Here is a 20417-nt window from a genome sequence, read left to right on the forward strand (position 1 = left end):
CACACTTACCCAAATTATACTGCATCTGCCATTGATTTGCCCAACCTGTCCAGATCTTGCTGTAGGATCTCTGCATCCTCGTCACAGTTCATCCTCCCACCCAACTTTGTATCATCTGCAAACTTTGAGATGTTATTTTGTTCCCTCATCCAAATCATTAATATCTATTGTGAACAGCTGGAGTCCCAGCACCGATCCCTGTGGTACCCCACTGGTCACTGCCTGCCAATTTGAAAAGGACCCATTATTCCCTACTCTTTGTTTCCTTTCTGCCAACAATTTTTCTATCCATCTCAATACACTTCCCCAATCACAAGCGCTTTAATCTTACACGATAATCTCTTATGTGGGATTTTGTCAAACGCTTTCTGAAAGTCCAGATATACCACATCGACTGGGTCCTCCTTATCAACTCTGCTAGTTACCACTTCAAAGAATTCAAATAGATTTGTCCAGCATGATTTCCCCTTCATCAATCCATGCTGACTCTGTCTGATCCCGCCACTGTTTTCTAAATGCTCCACTATAACGTCCTTGTCTTGAAGACCGAGACAGATAGGTTCTTGATTAATAAGGGGATCAGGGGTTATGGGGAGAAGGCAGGAGAATGGGGATGTGAAAAATATCAGCCATGATTGAATGGTGGAGCAGATTCGATGGGCCGAGTGGCCTAATTCTGCTCCTATGTCTTATGGTCTTATAATAGATTCGAGAATTTTCCCCATTACCAATGTTAGGCTTACTGGTCTATAATTCGCTACTTTCTCTCTACCTCCCTTTTTGAATATCGGAGTGACGTGAGCTACCCTCCAATCTGCAGGCACTGTTCCAGAGTCTATAGAATCCTGGGAGATGACCACTAATGCATCCACTATTTCTCGAGCCACTTCCGGAAGTACTCTGGGATGTAGATTTATCAGGCCCTGGGATTTGTGAAGAAAAATTTGGGGATGAAGATCGGGAGTGATCTGAAAACGAAGAGGAACCGTGGCAGCATGTTCATTTTGATCGTCTCTACCCTTCCCGCTGGTGAACAAGGGAGTGAGTCCCATCTTTACTGGTCCATCTTCACCTCCCCCACCAGGCTGGAGAGATTCCATTTGTGGAGCCTCCCTCAGGTGTGGGCCACCTGGATCCCCAGATACCTGAACTTCGTTTGGTTCACTTTAAACGGCAGTTCTTCCAGCTCCATTCTTTCCTCTCAGGGATTCATCAGGAAGATTTTGTTTTTTCCTAGGTTGAACTTATAACCTGAAAAGGCACCAAACGCCCTAACGAGTCCTGTTATCTTTCCCATGCTGGCTAGTGGATTAGACATGTAGAGGAGCAGGTCATCCGCATGGCATGAGACGCTATGATCCCTGTCCCCCTCCGAATGCCCGTCCAGCACTTCGCTGGACTAAGGATGATGACCAGTGGTTCGATTGCAATAACGGGTACCCTGCCTTGGTCCCCTGTACAGCCGAAAGTATTCGGAGCTGGTAGCGTTCGCCGCAGGAGCGCTGTACAGGAGCTTTCACCCACACGGTTAACCCAGCTCCAAACCCAAACTGTTCAAGTACCTCCATGAGGTACCTCCATTCTAACCAATCAAAGGCTTTCTCAGCATCCAGAGAGACGATCACCTTTGATGTCATGTCTGATGTTCGCTGTTAGCTGTCTGCCCTCGACAAACCCGGTCTGATCTTCCGTGATCACTCAGCTCTTCAGGCGCCTCGCCAGTGCTTTCAACAGGACTTTCATAACAAGTGTTTAAGAGAGAGACATGTCTGCTCCAAACTCTGTCGGGTCTCTGTCTTGTTTTGGGGATCAATGAAATGGAGTCCCAGGCCAGTGTTAGTGGCAGGGCCCCCTTTGGCAGTGAGTCGTTAAACATCTCCCCCAAGCGCGGGGCCAGCGCTGCTGCAAATCTTGTGAAAAAAATCAACCGGGAACCCATCCAGTCCCAGTGCTTTCCCTGGCTGTATGGAATTAATGCATTCCACGATTTCGCCCAGCTCTAGTGGTGCTTCCAGCCTTGTTTCCTGTCCTCCCCCATCACCAGGATATCCAGTCTGTTGAGGAACTAAGGGCAATTTAGCAAGGCCAATCCACCTAATCTTTGGACTGTGGGAGGAAACCGGAACACCTGGAGGAAACCCATGCAGACACGGGGCGAATGTACATACTCCGCACAGACGGTCACCTAAGCCAGGAATCGAACCTGGGACCCTGGAGCTGTGAAGCAACTGTGCTAACCACTGTCACTTGTCTGCAATTACTTTCGGCTGCTCAGGGGACGAAGGCAGGGGTGCTGACCCTTGTGCTATCGTGCTGCCTCTGTGGCTGGCTTTGTCTCCATGTTTGTAGAAGGACCCCCCCTTGCCTGGGGGAGCAGGTGGGCTGTCTTCCTTGTGGAGAGTAGGTCAAATTCCATCTGTAATGTTTTCCTTTCCTTCAGTTCCACAGTTGGGGCAGTGGAGTATCGCCGATCCACCTCCAGTACCTCACGTCCATGTAATATGGCGCATGGTCAGTGACTACAGTCACGGAGTATTCCGCCTTTGTTACCCTAGAAGCACCATCTTCCCCACGACAATAAAGGGCCTATAGCATGAATAGGCCTTGTGCACGTGGGAGAAGAAGGAGAATTATTTTTCTCTCGGGTGATTGAACCTCTCTCCCCCCCAACCCCTCCCGCCCATCATGATGAGTCGGGGGGTGTCTAGGTCTGGGATTTTGTCCATTGTGTTTTTTACCGAATTCTGCGTCCCAGTTCGGGGCCTATATATTTACCAAGACTAATGCGGGCCAGGTTCCCGCTGACCATCCAATATCCCCCTCTCTGTCTCCTGTTGGAAGACTACGTGCACCCTCAGTCTCTTGAGATTGGCGAACAGCCTGGATCACTTCACCGGCATGCTGAGACCCCTCATGTTCCATGTTACTATCCGGATTTGGCCCCCTCTCCCCATCCCAAGGGGTCCGCACCTGCCCTCACTCACAGGCCATTCAAGAAGCTGAGTAGTTCCTCATTTTCGCAATTTCCACATGTTGTCTGCTTCAACCAATGCTGAACCCTCCCCCATCTCTCTTCCTACCTCCCTCTGTTTCACCCCTACCCTTGTGCTTCCCCCCTCCTAGTCCCCCCTCCCCCTTGGCTTTGCACCCTTCCCAAACCGTCCGCCCTTTTTATTTGTTTGGCCTTCCTTTCCTGTTTTTCCCTTTCCCTCTGCCAGGCGCTCCCTCCCACCTACCTCCCGGGAGGCCCCCCTCAGTGAAGAAAGATTTGGGATGAAGATCGGGGGTGAGCTTCCCACTTGCCCCCTCTCGCGCTCTTCGCCCACCGCAGGATCTGCTCTTTGTTCTGGTACCTGTGCAGCTTCACGATTATCGCTCACAGTGGTTGCTCCGCCCTGGGCTGCTGCTGAAGTGACCTGTGGGTGCGGACTACCTCCGTGGCCTTGGCGAAGCCCTCCTTGCCGACCAGTTTCCCGAGCATCGCTGCTGTGTATTCTGTAATGCTTATTCCCTCCGGCAGCCCCGCGATTCTCAGGTTTTACCGACACGATCGGTGCTCCTGCTCCTTCGACCTCTCCTGTGTCTGGACCAGGCTCGCTACCTTGGCCTCGAGTGCCGCAATCTGGCCCACTGGGTCCATGGCTGCTTTTCCGAGGTTCCGAGTCGTCTTTCCCTGGACCTCTAGCCTCCGTTCCATATTGTCCATTGCCTCCCTCATGGCGGCCGTCACACCTTCCACTGCCGCCTCAATGGCTCATCTCCCTCTGTGTCTGGAGCTCAGAGGTGATGAAGCACGTCAGTATGTCCATCGGCGCCTGGGTCTGCGCTGGGAGCTCTGCAGGGTCGGCCCTCACTGTTCTGTGCCTCCACGTGCGGTTCCCTGCTCCAAAGCTGAGGTTTCCCTCCCCTCCACTTCATTGGTATTTCAGCTGGGCGGCCGATTATTTCTGATTCTGACTTGGCAGTGCTGTCGATGGGGGGTTAGTCTGGGGGACCTTTGGTGGCGGTTTGTTGGGGTTATAAGGCCGTAGTCGAAGTTCTTTCGTGACACCACTCAGTTCATGGCCGCCAGCGGAAGCCCTGATTTCTATTTGCTGCCCTCACTTCCTATCCCATAAAGAGGCCAATTCACATTCTGGTCTTATCCATCCATGCCGTCTTGGATCTTCCTTGAGCACATTTTCCAGGTGTTTTATCTTGCATGACCTCTTTTTCCAAACACTCCCCGCCTGTTCGCATTGCGTGTCCAAAATATGTGAGCTTCCTGGAAATATGTTTCTTTTAACACCAATTTAATGGACGCTTGGCTGTCCATAATACACATCATATCCGTCTAACATCTTTCATTTCAAATGCTCTTATTGAGCATTGTCACTCTTTCTAATGGTGTGCAGGTTAGGTGGATTGGCCATTCTAATTTCACCCTAGATAGTTATGGGGGTGGTGTGGGGTTTGGGCCTAGGTGTGGGGCTGCTCTTTCGGAGGGTGGGTGTAGACTCGATGGGTGGCTTCCTTTTGCACTGTAGGGATTCTATTCTATGTTTCACAGTAATGTCTGCTTCTCGAGCCTGCTAAAGTATTTTTTATTGCTCGCCTGGTTTCTGCATTTGGAAGTTTAAATTAGTTTTTTCTTTTGCACTGCCTAGGCTTTGGCAATGTGGTTGAGCTCCGTATTAATACAAAGAGCAGTGGGGGAAAGCTGCCCAACTTTGGATTTGTGGTGTTTGATGATCCAGATCCTGTCCAGAGGATCTTGAGCGCCAAGGTAACAATTGAACAAACAATCTTGCATTTGTATAGTGCCTTTTGCAATCTCGAGGCATCCCAGCATGCTTTAGAGTCACTGAAATACCTTTGAAGTGTAGTCGCTATTGTAATGTACCAAATGTGACGTCCATACTGAACACCGCAAGATCCCATAAATAGCAATAATTGATGGGGTGTTTCAACCAATCGTGTCTGCTGGAAAAAGCAGCTACTTGGTCTTCAGCTAATATAGGGTTCGTATAATTAGATTAAAAAGAAAGACTTGCATTTATATCACAGCCTCAGAACATCCCAAAGTGCTTTGCAGCCAGTGAAGTACTTTTGAAATGGAGTTGTTGTTTAAATGTAGTAATCGGGACAGCCACTTTGTGCACAATAAGATCCCACAAACAGCTGTGTGATTATAAACCCACATAATCTGACCATTGTGGTGTTAGGTTGAAGGTTAAATAATACCAGGAGACTTGGGGAAAATGCCCCTCCCCGCCCCTTCCTCTGATGGTGTTGTAGGGTCTTTTGCATCTACCCAAGAGAGCCAGTATGGCCTCAGTTTAATATCTCAACTGAAAGGCAGCACCTCAGAGTGTAGTGCATTGGGCGTGGCAGCCTGGCTCATGGGCTCAAGCCTGGAGTGGGGAATTGAATCAGTGTTCTTTTGGCACTTGAGGTAGGACCCACTGGGCTGACACTTGCCTGAAATAAGCCCATCGCCAGAAAAAATACTTCTTATGTACGTGAGTGGAATTTCCATCCAGCTACCCACTAAAACTGAAATCTGTGTCCACAGCCGGTCATGTTCCGAGGTGAGGTCCGCTTGAATGTGGAAGAGAAGAAAACCCGAGCTGTTCGCGAAGGAGAGCGTAGAGGTGGAGATGACCGCAGGGACAACCGCCGCAGCGACAGGGGCTCTGGCCCGCGCAGTATGATTGGCGGTGGAATGATGCGGGACCGTGACTCCCGGGGACCGCCGCCCAGGGGTGGCATGGCACAGAAGCTGGGTCCTGGACCTGGGAGAGGTGGACTGCCCGGTGAAGGTCGGTTTGCTGGACCCCGTCGCTAAGCACCACTACTCCTGATCTCTCGCTGGTGACACCATACTCTTCATTTTCTCTCTTGTTTCGCGTTATTGTTAATTTTGGCTTTGGAATGTGACACAGCCTGTTTTACATCTCTTTGTGAAAACAAACCCTCTTTTTACCAGTTACATCAAAGTGATCATTTCCCCTATTTTTGGAACAGGATTTAAGCAAAAAAAAAAAGAACGTTGTACAAGGACCTGGAAAACAACAAAACAAAAGGCTTTGATTTAATTGGAACCCATTTTAAAGATCTGAAGATTCACCCATTTAGAAACAAAACACAACCTCAGGCCTTTGGTGCAACTTGGCTGCGTTATTTTATAAATGTGTCAAGTTTCTGCCCAATTCTATTGAGGCAAACAAATTGGTGCAATTGGAGAAGTTTGCCTTGATATTTTTCTTTTTAGAAATACTAGGCTCAAGAACTTGCGCTCATGCACTCATCATAATGCACTAATGGATACTGCAGGAGGAGACGGGTGAAAATCCAGCCACTTTGACAAGGGAAGGAGGACTGACCAGATGTGGGCTTTGAATCTTATACTTGCTGTGACCCAACATATTTTCCCACATCTGCAAACCTTAATGGACAATGTTTGAAATAGTTTCAGATGGAGATGGATTTTTTTTTTCTTGAACTAAAAATTGAAATACAAAAGCAATTGTGAACTCATTAACAGCCCTGAACTCGAGTTTGGTGGCACGTCCGCTAGTTTTTCTATCTACCCCACTGCAATACAGGGATGCCTCGCTGCTCGACCCCAATTTTCTTTCCCTCGATCTGTGCAGTTATGAATGTGCAGCGAAAAATCATAGCTAAACTTTACTGTTTCAGTTCCTTCAACGTGATGGTGCCTTCTATTGATACGTCATTCCAGTCTCACTGGCAACTCTACTACGGATTGTACTAACTGCTGTGTTGTACAAAGCCAAACAGCTGTAAAACCTTACGGAATCACCAGTGTGTTGACAAAAATGCAAAGATGTGAAAAGCTGCAGCATCCTTGCTTGGGGGGGTGGGGGGGAAGGATCGAAGAAAGAAGAAAATTGCACAATGTCCATTCACCTATTCCGTCTATCCCGAGCTATTTGTTTTTTGTACCATTCCTGCACCCTGATGCTTTTATCTGCATGTTTGTGTTTTACGTTGGAAAATTAGGTATTTAAAATCAAAACCCATTGCTGTTACCTTATTGAAAAATATGCAAGGCGTATTGTCATGCATATAACGGTTATTTAAAGATGTGTGCTCATCTGTATGATTTTGACCTAGTCTATATAGAGTGTAACCTTGAGGGAAAGCTACATTACGCGAAGGTTAAAACTGATGGCCGCCTGTTCTTTCTGGGGGAAAAAATTAAGTAAGCGACAGTTTTGGTCAACGTAAAGGATACTGCAGCTTTTAATCCAGGAACAGCAGTTTTACGTGCTCCATTTGTGCCAATGTTTGGCTTCACCTAAACAACAGCTTAAGAAGGAGCGCCAGAAGTGTTAAAATAACCTGTGAGAGCGTGGTACCGATAAAAGCTGTTGCTTGTAATGAGTGATGTCATTAAGTCACAGCTTCTAGCAGCAATGCACATTTATCAGTAGCGCAGTGATTTGTTTACATACACAATTTGAGGCTGTCCCTTGTTGACTGTTCAGCAAAACTGGCAGACACATGGTAAAGTTTACTTATTTCTAGGTGTCGACGGAAAGGAGAAATGTGTCTGCTGGTTTTGATTTTTGTTTGAAAATTTCTGAGGTCTTCCTTGTTTGATGGTAGTCTTGCACTATTTCTCAAATTCCAGGATACATTAGCAGTTTTTGTGTTTCCAATCTTGTTTAAACTTATTTCCGACTAATATCTACTTCAGATTTATTAACATGGCCTGCAAATATTGTACTTGAAGTTTCCATCGGGCAAGAAAGGGTTACTGTCTCTTTTCTTCCGCGCCCCCCACATCCCTCACCTCAAATCTTACTTGAAACCCTCGCCCTGGACGCAGAACTTGGTATCAGTATTGTTTGCACAAGTTCATTGCCAAGCAGTTTACCAGAGTTTTTTTTTCTGCTGTACTAATTGCTACACCTCACCAGCATTGAACTTCAGTTTCACTTCTGGGACGGAGGACTAATCTCTGAAAGTGCTTGCCTGCCAGTTTAGCTAGCTTGAGAAAAGGAAGATGAGTCATCCTTCACTCTGACTTGCTTCTCGCTCTCTTTAAGTATTGATCAAACAAACCAACAAAACATAATAACCAGAATCTGGTAACATCAGAATGTGGTGACTTGCTGGTGGTTTTACTTTTCACTGAATTTAATTGTGTGCTCTAGTCCTGATTCCTCATTCCCTAGAATAGTCGATAATACCCCAAAAGCAAAGTTAGTAGACTTTTCCCACTAAGAGTGTTATTACTGGGTGGCACTAGATGCTGGTATATGTTACTGTACTTGAGCAATATCATTCCATTTTGCCAATGGGATGGACCTTACCACCTTGGCTTCTGTGGGTATTGTAGATAATGGTTTTCCACCTTCAAAAGCTGATATGTTTGGCCATCTTCTGCTGTTAGAGCATAGTAGTAGTTACACATGTTGCAGGTGGCAAATCTTCATTTTTGATTTTCATTTTTTTTGAATGTGTTGGACTAAACATACAATAAACTACTGATGTCTGAAGCATTCAAATTGGTCTTCAGTTTTGTAATTCCTGTGTCATGGTTTTAGAATTTGCACCTTTCGTGTCTTCGAGATGTCCCAGCAACCAATGAAGTGCCATTTTGAACTGTAATCCCTTCGTCCGCCTCCCTTGCAGGTAACATGTTCTATATGGTGATCAGAGGAGTAATTGTGTTTGAGGATTTGAATATTTGAGCCATAAGAACATAAATAGGAGAAAATGGCCATTTAGCCCCTTGATCCTGCTCCACTCGGAAGCAGGCCTAATAAGGCCACGGCCTCAATCCCACTTTTCCTGTTCCCCTCAACTCCCCTACGTTTCAGACCATGGGTTCTTGGAGAACTCCCAACTCTTCAGCAAGGCCGTAAGAGCCTTTATATCTGGGGGTAAAGTCAGGTGGGTCTCACTTTGGCACTTACAACAATGCAGCACCCTCTCATTACTGCCCTGGTAGACGCTGAGGACCTTGATTAGGGTTGGAGCTCCTGACACTCGTGTGAGCGTGAGCACTCCGCCAAGCTGCAACTTAAATGTTTCTTTTGTGGGACAGACAAATCTGTGTAAATATTACCAATAAAATGCTGATCTCGTATTCTTGCAACACAAATGATATTCATGAGTCAGCATTTGAAGTGTTGCCAAAAAGCCTTTGGCACATTTCCAGTATGTTTGCAACCTCCGTACTCGCTTTGCATTTTTTGCTCTGATGGGATATTGATTGAACGGCTGGCTAGGGTAATGGAGGGAAAAAAATCTGCAACCTTTTAAAAGGCAGTTGATTGCAGCGATTGGGCGGGATGATACGTGGAGGCTGTACATTTCTGTGGGTATATCATTTGAAAGGCTTTTCTCGAATGCAGAATTCATGATTATGCAGGAGGATTAATGTCGAAGCATGTTTACTCTTCGATGTAGACTCGTGCTTCTGCTGCACAGATTAAATGTTGACCTGTCAGCTTGTTCTTGTGTGCTATGGCTGAACCTTTTTTTAAAAAAGAAACAAATAATGTGCCTGGTTTTACAAGTGTTGTATACGCATTTATCACTAATAAGAATTGTGTTTGAACATGTTTGCTCCCTCTTGTACTTAAAAGGGCTAATTGTCCAGTGGTTTGTGTAAAAAATATGCTCAATTTCTTGTCCTTTCTCTATTGCATTGTTTTTGATAAAATATAATGATCCGTACTTATGAATTCTGTCATTGGTAAAATTAAATGTAAGTATGGACAGCAGCTGGCCAATATTGTTGAGCATAATTCACATATAAAGCTACTACAGATAATATTCTTTATTAGCGTCACAAGTAGGCTTACATTAACACTGCAATGAAGTTACTGTGAAAATCCCCTCGTCGCCAAATTCCGGCGCCTGTTTGGGTACACTGAGGGAGAATTCAGAATGTCCAAATTACCTAACAGCACATCTTTCGGGACCTGTGGGAGGAAACTGGAGTGCCCGGAGGAAACCCACGCAGACACGGGGAGAACGTGCAGACTCCACACAGACAGTGACCCAAACTGGGAATCGAACCTGGGACCCTGGAGCTGTGAAGCAACAGTGCTAACTACTATGCTATTAATAGCTTTGGAGTTCGCAACCATCATCCAGTTGCCCACATTGACTCGTTTGATCTAATTGGAAGTGGAAGAGTTGAAGGCTGAATAGCTTCCACCTGGTTCCTATGTTCCCATGCAATACATCTCCAAATTTACCCATAATATTCTCTACACCAGTCTCTTCATTGGTGGCTCAAGACCATGAATTTAGATCTGTTGTGCCTTTTAAGCACTTGTTTTCGAAGTACAGTAATAAGATGGACTTACATGTTAATGTTTTCTGGGGTATTTGATTACTGCCCTGGTCTCCGATCCTGGCTGCACCTGCTTGTGTTTTGGCCACTATTCCACAACCAAACATGTGCATCTTTCAGATGCTGATTAACCTGTAATCCTGGTCAGAGGAGGTTACTAAAGCAAACTTACTTCTGAAAGCTGCCGCCTAGATTCCTGCAGTGGAGCTATTATAAGTCACAAAACTTGCCTTTCTGAACGACACAGTGGTTAGCACTGCTGCCTCACAGCTCCAGAGGCCTGGGATCGATTCCGGCTTTGGGTGACTGTGCGGAGTTTGCACATTCTCCCCGTGTCTGTTTCCTCTGAGTGCTCCAGTTTCCCCTTTCAGTCCAAAAGCGTGCCAGTTAGGTGGATTGGCCATGCTCAAATTGCCCTTCGGTGTCCAAAGTTGTTCAGATTAGGTCGCATTAGGGGAGTGAGCCTCGGTAGGCTCTTTCAGAGGTTTGGTGCAGACCCGATGGGCCAAATGGCCTCCTTCGGCACTGTGGGGATTCTATGTCTATGTTTACATAGAACATAGAACAATACAGCGCAGTACAGGCCCTTCGGCCCACGATGTTGCACCGAAACAAAAGCCATCTAACCTACACTATGCCATTATCATCCATATGTTTATCCAATAAACTTTTAAATGCCCTCAATGTTGGCGAGTTCACTACTGTAGCAGGTAGGGCATTCCACGGCCTCACTACTCTTTGCGTAAAGAACCTACCTCTGACCTCTGTCCTATATCTATTACCCCTCAGTTTAAAGTTATGTCCCCTCGTGCCAGCCATTATCATCCGCGGGAGAAGGCTCTCACTGTCCACCCTATCCAACCCCCTGATCATTTTGTATGCCTCTATTAAGTCTCCTCTTAACCTTCTTCTCTCCAACGAAAACAACCTCAAGTCCGTCAGCCTTTCCTCATAAGATTTTCCCTCCATACCAGGCAACATCCTGGTAAATCTCCTCTGCACCCGCTCCAAAGCCTCCACGTCCTTCCTATAATGCGGTGACCAGAACTGTACGCAATACTCCAAATGCGGCCGGACCAGAGTTCTGTACAGCTGCAACATGACCTCCCGACTCCGGAACTCAATCCCTCTACCAATAAAGGCCAACACTCCATAGGCCTTCTTCACAACCCTATCAACCTGGGTGGCAACTTTCAGGGATCTATGTACATGGACACCTAGATCCCTCTGCTCAGCCACACTTTCAAGAACTTTACCATTAGCCAAATATTCCGCATTCCTGTTATTCCTTCCAAAGTGAATCACCTCACACTTCTCTACATTAAACTCCATTTGCCACCTCTCAGCCCAGCTCTGCAGCTTATCTATATCCCTCTGTAACCTGCTACATCCTTCCACACTATCGACAACACCACCGACTTTAGTATCGTCTGCAAATTTACTCACCCACCCTTCTGCGCCTTCCTCTAGGTCATTGATAAAAATGACAAACAGCAACGGCCCCAGAACAGATCCTTGTGGTACTCCACTTGTGACTGTACTCCATTCTGAACATTTCCCATCAACCACCACCCTCTGTCTTCTTTCAGCTAGCCAATTTCTGATCCACATCTCTAAATCACCCTCAATCCCCAGCCTCCGTATTTTTTGCAATAGCCTACCGTGGGGAACCTTATCAAACGCTTTGCTGAAATCCATATACACCACATCAACTGCTCTACCCTCATCTACCTGTTCAGTCACCTTCTCAAAGAACTCAATAAGGTTTGTGAGGCATGACCTACCCTTCACAAAGCCATGCTGACTATCCCTGATCATATTATTCCTATCTAGATGATTATAAATCTTGTCCCTTATAATCCCCTCCAAGACTTTACCCACTACAGACGTGAGGCTCACCGGTCTATAGTTGCCGGGGTTGTCTCTGCTCCCCTTTTTGAACAAAGGGACCACATTTGCTGTCCTCCAGTCCTCTGGCACTATTCCTGTAACCAATGATGACATAAAAATCAAAGCCAAAGGTCCAGCAATCTCTTCCCTGGCCTCCCATAGAATCCTAGGATAAATCCCATCAGGTCCCGGGGACTTATCTATTTTCAGCCTGTCCAGAATTGCCAACACCTCTTCCCTACGTACCTCAATGCCATCTATTCTATTAGCCTGGGGCTCAGCATTCTCCTCCACAACATTATCTTTTTCCTGAGTGAATACTGACGAAAAATATTCATTTAGTATCTCGCCTATCTCTTCAGACTCCACACACAATTTCCCATCCCTGTCCTTGACATCCCTGTTTCTCTCCTCCCCCCGACCGAGTTTTCTATCACCTGCCCTAATGCCTCTTTGCGCGGTTTCTCAGAGCCATGTAATGTTTTCCCACGTTAAAGGCACAATGTAAATACAAGATGTTCCTCCATACTCTTTGGGTCCTGAAGCCACCAAACTGCAGATAACTGATTTGCTCCACTCCTTTCCATGATTTTGTACAGTCATGTTGTCAGGGACACACAAGATTGCTACTCCTGAACTAAATATTTCTCCAGCTATGATGCTTCGGGGCACGACTTTATTGACTCCCACACCCAGTTACTGCAGCTCTTCAAATATAACTTCTAACCTGTTTTAAAAACGGGAGAATTATTTTCACACAGGGTTGTTAATGGATAGAATCGGATTCCACAGTAACTTTCAGAAGGCAGTTGAACATTTTCTTTATAATTGGCGAGGCCAACGATTCTTGCCCATCTCTAATTGTGCTCGAGACAGTGGTGAAGAGCCGCTGGCTTTATCCCCTGTAGTCTATGTGGAATTGGAACACCCACAGTGCTGCTTGAAGGGAGTTCCAGGATTTTGACTCAACAACAGCATATAGTGATACAGTTCTAAGTCAGGATGGTGTGAGGCTTGGAGAGGAACTTGCAGGTGGTGGTGTTCCAATGCATCTGCTGCCTTGTCTTAGGTGGTATAGTCACAGGTTTGGAAGGTGCTAGCGAAGGAGTTTTGGTGAGTTGTTGCAGTGCATTTTGTAGATGGTACCCACGGCTGCCACTGTATGCCGGTGGTGGAGGGAATGAATATTTGTGGAAAGGGTGGCAGTCAAATGGCTGCTTTGTCCTTCATGGCGTTGAGCTTCTTGAGCGTGGTTGAAGGCGCGCTCATCCAGGCAAGTGGAGAATATTCCGTCACACTCCTGACTTACGCCTTGTAGGTGGATAGGATTTGGGAAGTTAGGGGGCGTTACTTTCTGCAGGATTCTGAGCTTCTGACCTCTTCTAGCCACAGTATTTATATGACTGGTTCAGTTTCAGGTAAATGGTAACCTCCAGGATGTTGATGGTTGGGGACTCAGCAATGTTAATGCCTTTGAGTACCTAGGGGAGTTGGATTCACTCTTGTTGGAGATGCCCATTGCCTGGCACTTGCGTGGCACGAATGTTACCACTGATTAGCACAAACCTGAATTATATGCAGGTCCTGTTGCATTTTCAGTATCTGAGGAGTAGCGAATGGTGCCACACATTGTGACGTCATAGGCGAACATCCCCACTTCTGCCCTTATCGTGTAGGGAGGGTCAATAAAGCAGCTAAGATGGTTGGGCCTAGGAAACCATCCTGAGGAACACCTGCAGTGATGACCTCCATCAATTACAACCATCTTCCTTTGAGCTAGGTATGACTCCAACCAGCAGAGCGTTTCCCCCCTGGTTTCCATTAACTCCAGTTTTGCCAGGGTTCCTTGAAGCCATATTAGATCAAATGTTACCTTGGTGTAACCTCTGGAGTTCAGCTCTGTTGTCCCATGTTTGAACCAAGCTTGTAATGAGGTCAGGGTAGAGTGATGCTGGCGGACCTCAGACTGAGCGTCCGTGAGCAGGTTATTGCTGTGCTGTCACTTGATCAGGCTGTCAACGCCATTTAACATCGCTTTACTAATGATCAAGAGTAGGTAGTAATTGGCCGGGTTGGATTTGTCCTGCTTTTTGTGGACAGGACATACTGGGCAATTTTCGGCATTACTGGGTAGCTTGCCAGTGTTGTATCTGCTTAAACTGCTTGGCTAGGGGCGGGGCAAGTTCTAGAGCACAAGTCTTCATTATTGTTCGAATGTTGGGTCCCATAGCGTTTGCGGTGCCTTCAGCTGTGACTTTGAGTGAAAACTGGCATGTGTGATGCTGGGGCCCTCAGGAGGAGACCGAGACGGACCATCCACTTGGCACTTCTGGCTGAAGATTATTGCGAATGCCTCAGCCTTGTCTTTTACACAGATGTGTTGGGCACTCCCATCATCCTATAGTGAGCTGTTTAATTGTCCACCACCACTCACGGGTGGAGTGAGGCAAGTCTGCAGAGCTTGGATCTGATCACTTCGCTCTGTCAGCCATGATCGTGATGAATGGCGGAGCAGGCTTGAAGGGCCAAAAGGCCTCTTCCTGCTTCTTTCCGGAGTGTGGCGACTACGCGGAGGGAGAATTCAGAATGTCCAATTCACCTAACAAGCACGTCTTCCGGGACTTGTGGGAGGAAACCGGGGCACCTGGAGGAAATCCACGCAGACACTGGGAGAACATGCAGACTTCGCATAGACAGTGACCCAAGCCGGGAATCGAACCTGGGTCCCTGGCGCTGTGAAGCAACATTGCTAACCACCTTGCCGCTTTATTGTTCCCCACTTTAAAATGTGCCTTCATCTTTGGTTCTTGATAAGTGTCCCAAACTCTCAGAATGCTCCGAATACTTGACAATTGAGAAAATATTTTTGGCTCTTGAGTTTTGTTGCCAGAATTGAGCCCAGAATGTTTGAGTGAGCGGTTCACCGAACCTGTCACACAGCCTGCCCACCACCATAATGCTCACAATTTCCAGTTTTTAATTGACTACTGTTGATCTTCACTTGGAACTGTAACGTAGCAACTCAGTAATGATGAGTAACTTTGCTGTGGTATCCAAAATTCCAGAGAGCACTGTAGTTATTCTTGTTTTCAGGAAAGCATGAACCATCTAATATTTTTGCAAGTGTGATGCACAGGGTAGGCCATTCAGCCCAGCTCTTCTATGCCTATCTTTATTCTCCTCCCACTTTTATTCATTGAGTTTATAGGGCTAGTTTTGCCGAGACTATGTGGGCTCCACCCTCATGGCTACTTGGCTTCCTGCATGGTATGGGCATTCTGCAAATCGCACCCCCCAACACCACGGGTAAAATATTGGAGCAGGATGCTCAATGGATCCAAGGGCAGGCAGACTGACTTCCTGATGCCTCCCCATAAAATCTCTGACCAGTTGGGGGTAGGTTGCCAGAGGACCACCTGCTGGAGTTTGTGTCCCCCATCTTCAAACCCACTGGTTGGGGAGCATAAAACCCAGTCAAATCATTAGCACAAAATGAGGCCATTCATCCTATCAACTTGCCTGATCATACTCCATTCCTTTCTCCCTGTTATGTTTCTCCAGCGTCCCCGTAAAAATGTATCTGCTCCTCGCCTCAACTACCACTCGGTTCTAAAGAAAGACCTGAATCGTTAACTCTGTTTCTCTCCACAGATGCTGCCGGATGTGTTTTTCCAGCATTCGCTGCTGTTGCTTTGGGTTAAAAAAAAAAGCATCTCCTGCATTCCTGGATTTATTAGTGTCTGTCTTGTATTGGCGGTTCTGTGTTTGGACAAGTGAAAGTGTCTAACCTATAAAACTCACCACCCTTTTGAAGATGTCTTATCAGGGCACCTGAGGAAAGAGCCCTAGCCTCTCGCCGATAGTGGATAGTATTTGAAGAAGAGCAGGGTGTGTCCTGTCCAAAGTTTATTCCTCAACACCTAAAACAAATGATCTGCTTATTACCTCAGTATCTAAGCTGCTGGCGGAAGAGGAGCAGGAAATTAATTCTCGTACCCATCAACAAAATAGCTGAGTGGCTCATTTATCTTAGTTGCTCTATAAGGGAGTTAAAAACAATTACATTTAGAGTACCCAATTCTGTGTTTCCAATTAAGGGACAATTTAGCAATGCCAATCCACCTATCCTGCACATCTTTTTGGGTTGTGGAGGTGAGACCCACGCAGACACGGGAGAATGTGCAAGCTCTATACGGACAGTGACCCGGAGCTGGGATGGAACCTGGGTCCTCAGCGTTGTGAGGCAGCAGTGCGAACCACTGCATCACCGTGCCGCCCTTTAAGGGATTTTTAGTTTGTGTAGACCAGTTATCGCAAGCCAAATGTCCTGGGAATCTGGTAAAAGTAAGCTCTTGCTAAATTTTAACACAGCACAATATGTCTAGTGTCGCTAGCCGGAGGTATCTGAAAATTAATGAAAATTGATGGATCAAAACCTCTGCTTCTCTGATACGCAGCTGGACAACCCGTGAATCTGAAACTTGGACATTTCTGCAAGAGGCATCATAATTGTATAAATTTCTCTGCTGAACAGAGTAGCTTTTGTATTTAGTTTCACAGGATTATTATCAAACAAAAATTTAGCTCCAAAATAATTGTTACTGGGCCAGCAAATCCAGAGGAGCAATTGGGGAATTTCAACTCGGTTAATTAAATAAATCTGGAATAGAAAAGCTGGTATTAGATCGGAGGCTGGTTTAGCTTCGTTGGTTGGCTGGGCAATTGTTTCGTGGGGCAGAGCGAGGTCAACAGCGTGGGTTCAATGAGCCTTCTCAACTTTGCCCCATCCTGAGGTGTGGTGACCCTCTGGTTAAATCACCACCCGTCAGCTCTCCCCCTCAGAGAGGAAAACAGTCTATGGTCATCTGGGACTATGGCGACTTTGCTATCGTTAAACACAGCTGTGAAATGGTTCCACAAACGCCTCTGCGCAATAATAAAACTAGATTGATCACCAATCAACCTCGGCATCTCATTTTGGACATGACAAAGGTGAGTCAACTCTGCAAAGTCCTCCTCACTAACATTGAGACTGATGTCAAAATTGGGAGAGCTGCCCCACAGGCCAGTCCAATAAGAGCCCACCACTGGCCTGTTCTCAGAATCAACCCGTTAGCCAACTTCCCAGGGTCCTCAATCACTATATCTGGGTATATGCTGTCCCACCAGTTGGATAGACCCACCAGAGGTGCTGGCATAGTGCAGTGAACAGGGAGTGGTCGTAGGTGACCACTGTCACTGTCAGATCCTCCCACTATCAACATCCTGGGGGTTACTATTGACCAGAAACTGAACTGGACTTGCCATATAGATACTGTGATGACAAAAGTAGATCAGTGACTGGGAATTGTGCAGCGAGTAACTCAACTGACTCCTGAAAACCTGTCCACAATCTACAAAGCACAATCAGGAATGTGAAGGAGTACTGTGAAGGAGGCAGCATGGTTTTGTGAAGGGGAGGTCGTGTCTCACTAACTTGATAGAGTTTTTCGAGGAGGTCACTAAGATGATGGATGCAGGTAGGGCAGTGGATGTTGTCTATATGGACTTCAGTAAGGCCTTTGACAAGGTCCCTCATGGTAGACTAGTACAAAAGGTGAAGTCACATGGGATCAGGGGGGAGCTGGCAAGGTGGATACAGAACTGGCTAGGTCATAGAAGGCAGAGAGTAGCAATGGAAGGATGCTTTTCTAATTGGAGGGCTGTGACCAGTGGTGTTCCACAGGGATCAGTGCGGGGACCTTTGCTCTTCGTAGTATATATAAATGATTTGGAGGAAAATGTAACTGGTCTGATTAGTAAGTTGCAGACGACACAAAGGTTGGTGGAATTGCGGATAGCGATGAGGACTGTCAGAGGATACAGCAGGATTTAGATTCATAGAATTTACAGTGCAGAAGGAGGCCATTCGGCCCATCGAGTCTGCACCGGCTCTTGGATAGAGCACCCTACCCAAGCCCACACCACCCTATCCCCATAACCCAGTAACCCCATTCAACCAACACTAAGGGCAATTTTGGACACTAAGGGCAATTTAGCATGGCCAATCCACCTAACCTGCACATCTTTGGACTGTGGGAGGAAACCGGAGCACCCGGAGGAAACCCACGCACACACGGGGAGAATGTGCAGACTCCGCACAGACAGTGACCCAGCCGGGAATCGAACCTGGGACCTTGGAGCTGTGAAGCAATTGCGCTAACCGCTATGCTACCGTGCTGCCCTAAGATTGTTTGGAGACTTGGGCGGAGAGTTGGCAGATGGAGTTTAATCCGGACAAATGTGAGGTAATGCATTTTGGAAGGTCTAATGCAGGTAGGGAATATACAGTGAATGGTAGAACCCTCAAGAGTATTGAAAGTCAAAGAGATCTAGGAGTACAGGTCTACAGGTCATTGAAAGGGGCAACACAGGTGGAGAAGGTAGTTTTTTACGCAGAGGGTAGTGGGTGCCTGGAACTCGCTACCGGAGGAGGTGGAGGAAGCAGGGACGATAGTGACATTTAAGGGGCATCTTGACAAATACATGAATAGGATGAGAATAGAGGGATACGGACCCAGGAAGTGTAGAAGATTGTAGTTTAGTCGGGCAGCATGGTCGGCACGGGCTTGGAGGGCCGAAGGGCCTGTTCCTGTGCTGTACATTTCTTTGTTCTTTGTTCTCCACTTGCCTGGAAGAGTGCAGTTCCAACCATGCTCATTAAAAACTAAATGTCATCCAGCACAAAGCAGCCTTTTCGATTGGCATCCACTTCGCCGCCTTAAACGTTCACTGCCTCCACCACGACGCACAGTGCCAGCCGTGTGTACCATCTACAAGATACACTGCAAAAACTCATCAAGGCTCCTTTGACAGCACCTTCCAAACCCACGACAACTCCCATGGAAGGACATGGGAACGACACCACCTACAAGTTGCCCTCCAAGCTACTCACCATCCTGACTTGCAAATATATCAGCCGTTCCTTCACTGTCACTGGGTCAAAGTCTCAGCGCTTCTGCCCTAACAGCACTGTGGATGCACCTACACTACACGGACTGCAGCGGCTCAAGAAGATAGCTCACAAAGACTTCTCAGGGGCAATTAGGGCTGGGACCTATCAGTGACAAGCACATGCTGTGAATGAATTTGATAAAAGATGATCAATAATTGATCAAAGTAGGGTTTAGGAAGAGTGTTTATGAGAGGAATGACAAGTGGAGGGGTTTAGGACATGCTTTGATCCCACTGCCTAACAAAAATCTATCAATCCCACTTTGGTCCTCAGCTTTTTGGGGGTGCGAGTTCCAGAATTCCACTCCTCTTTGACAAAGAACAGCTGACCTCTGATTCTAAGATTCTGGCCCCCTGTTCTGGTCTCTCCGATCAGAGAAAATAGTTTCTCTCTATCTACCCTGGTCACTTAAATCATCTGAAACACCCTGATTAGATCACCCATTAACCACCGACACTTGAGAGAATACAAACCAAGACTATGCCAATAAAATGTAATCCCTTTTGCCCCAGTATCACTCTGGTTGATCTGAGCTACACCGAGGTTGGGAAAAGGAATTATTTTGATATTTGTTTACACTAGGAGTCCACGTTTTATTTTTAGTTGTTGTGGGACTGCTGGTGTTTCAATCCTGATGTGTTGTGATAGTGTGAGGCAGGAGTGATCCGTTGGAGCATCTTTTCCTGGCCCTCATTTTTGAACATGCATATCTTTGCCAGGAACAAACCAAACTTTAGAACCCAGACGGGATACCACCCACCTCGCATCAATCTGGTTGATGCACGATCAATTGAACAAAGACTAGAGTTGGATACAACTGAGGCTGGGAGGTTCCTGGACCGTAGGGCCAGTTGGACGGCCCTCCATACTGTCCCGTTCTCCCTCTCTACCTGCCCGTTTCCCCGGGGGTTGTAGCTGGTCGTCCTGCTGGAGGCGATACCCCTGCTGAGCAGGAACTGACGCAGCTCATCGCTCATGAATGAGGATCCCCTGTCACTGTGGATGTAGGCGGGGAAGCCGAACAGAGCGAAGATTGTGTTTAGGGCTCTGATGACGGTGGCAGACGTCATGTCGGGGCATGGGATGGCGAAGGGGAACCTGGAGTACTCATCGACCACACTGAGAAAATACGTGTTTCGGTCGGTGGACGGGAGGGGCCCTTTGAAATCCACGCGGAGGCGTTCACCAGGCACACACGGTTCGGCCGATAGA

General features: G+C 46.9%; 1 protein-coding gene across 3 annotated transcripts in view; it reads left to right on the forward strand.

The window, feature by feature from the left end:
- The window catches only part of g3bp2a (G3BP stress granule assembly factor 2a), a 38842-nt gene extending 30323 nt beyond the window's left edge, over positions 1-8519 (forward strand). For all 3 annotated transcript variants that reach the window (XM_072495234.1, XM_072495233.1, XM_072495235.1), the window contains 2 exons: positions 4647-4765; positions 5555-8519. In XM_072495234.1, the coding sequence (XP_072351335.1) occupies positions 4647-4765; positions 5555-5827 (392 nt within the window). In that variant the 3' untranslated portion in view covers positions 5828-8519. The remainder of the gene's footprint in view (positions 1-4646; positions 4766-5554) is intronic.
- Positions 8520-20417: the final 11898 nt, after the last annotated feature.

The sequence above is a fragment of the Scyliorhinus torazame genome, chromosome 3 (assembly GCF_047496885.1).
Source record: "Scyliorhinus torazame isolate Kashiwa2021f chromosome 3, sScyTor2.1, whole genome shotgun sequence".
Taxonomy (NCBI): Eukaryota; Metazoa; Chordata; class Chondrichthyes; order Carcharhiniformes; family Scyliorhinidae; genus Scyliorhinus; species Scyliorhinus torazame.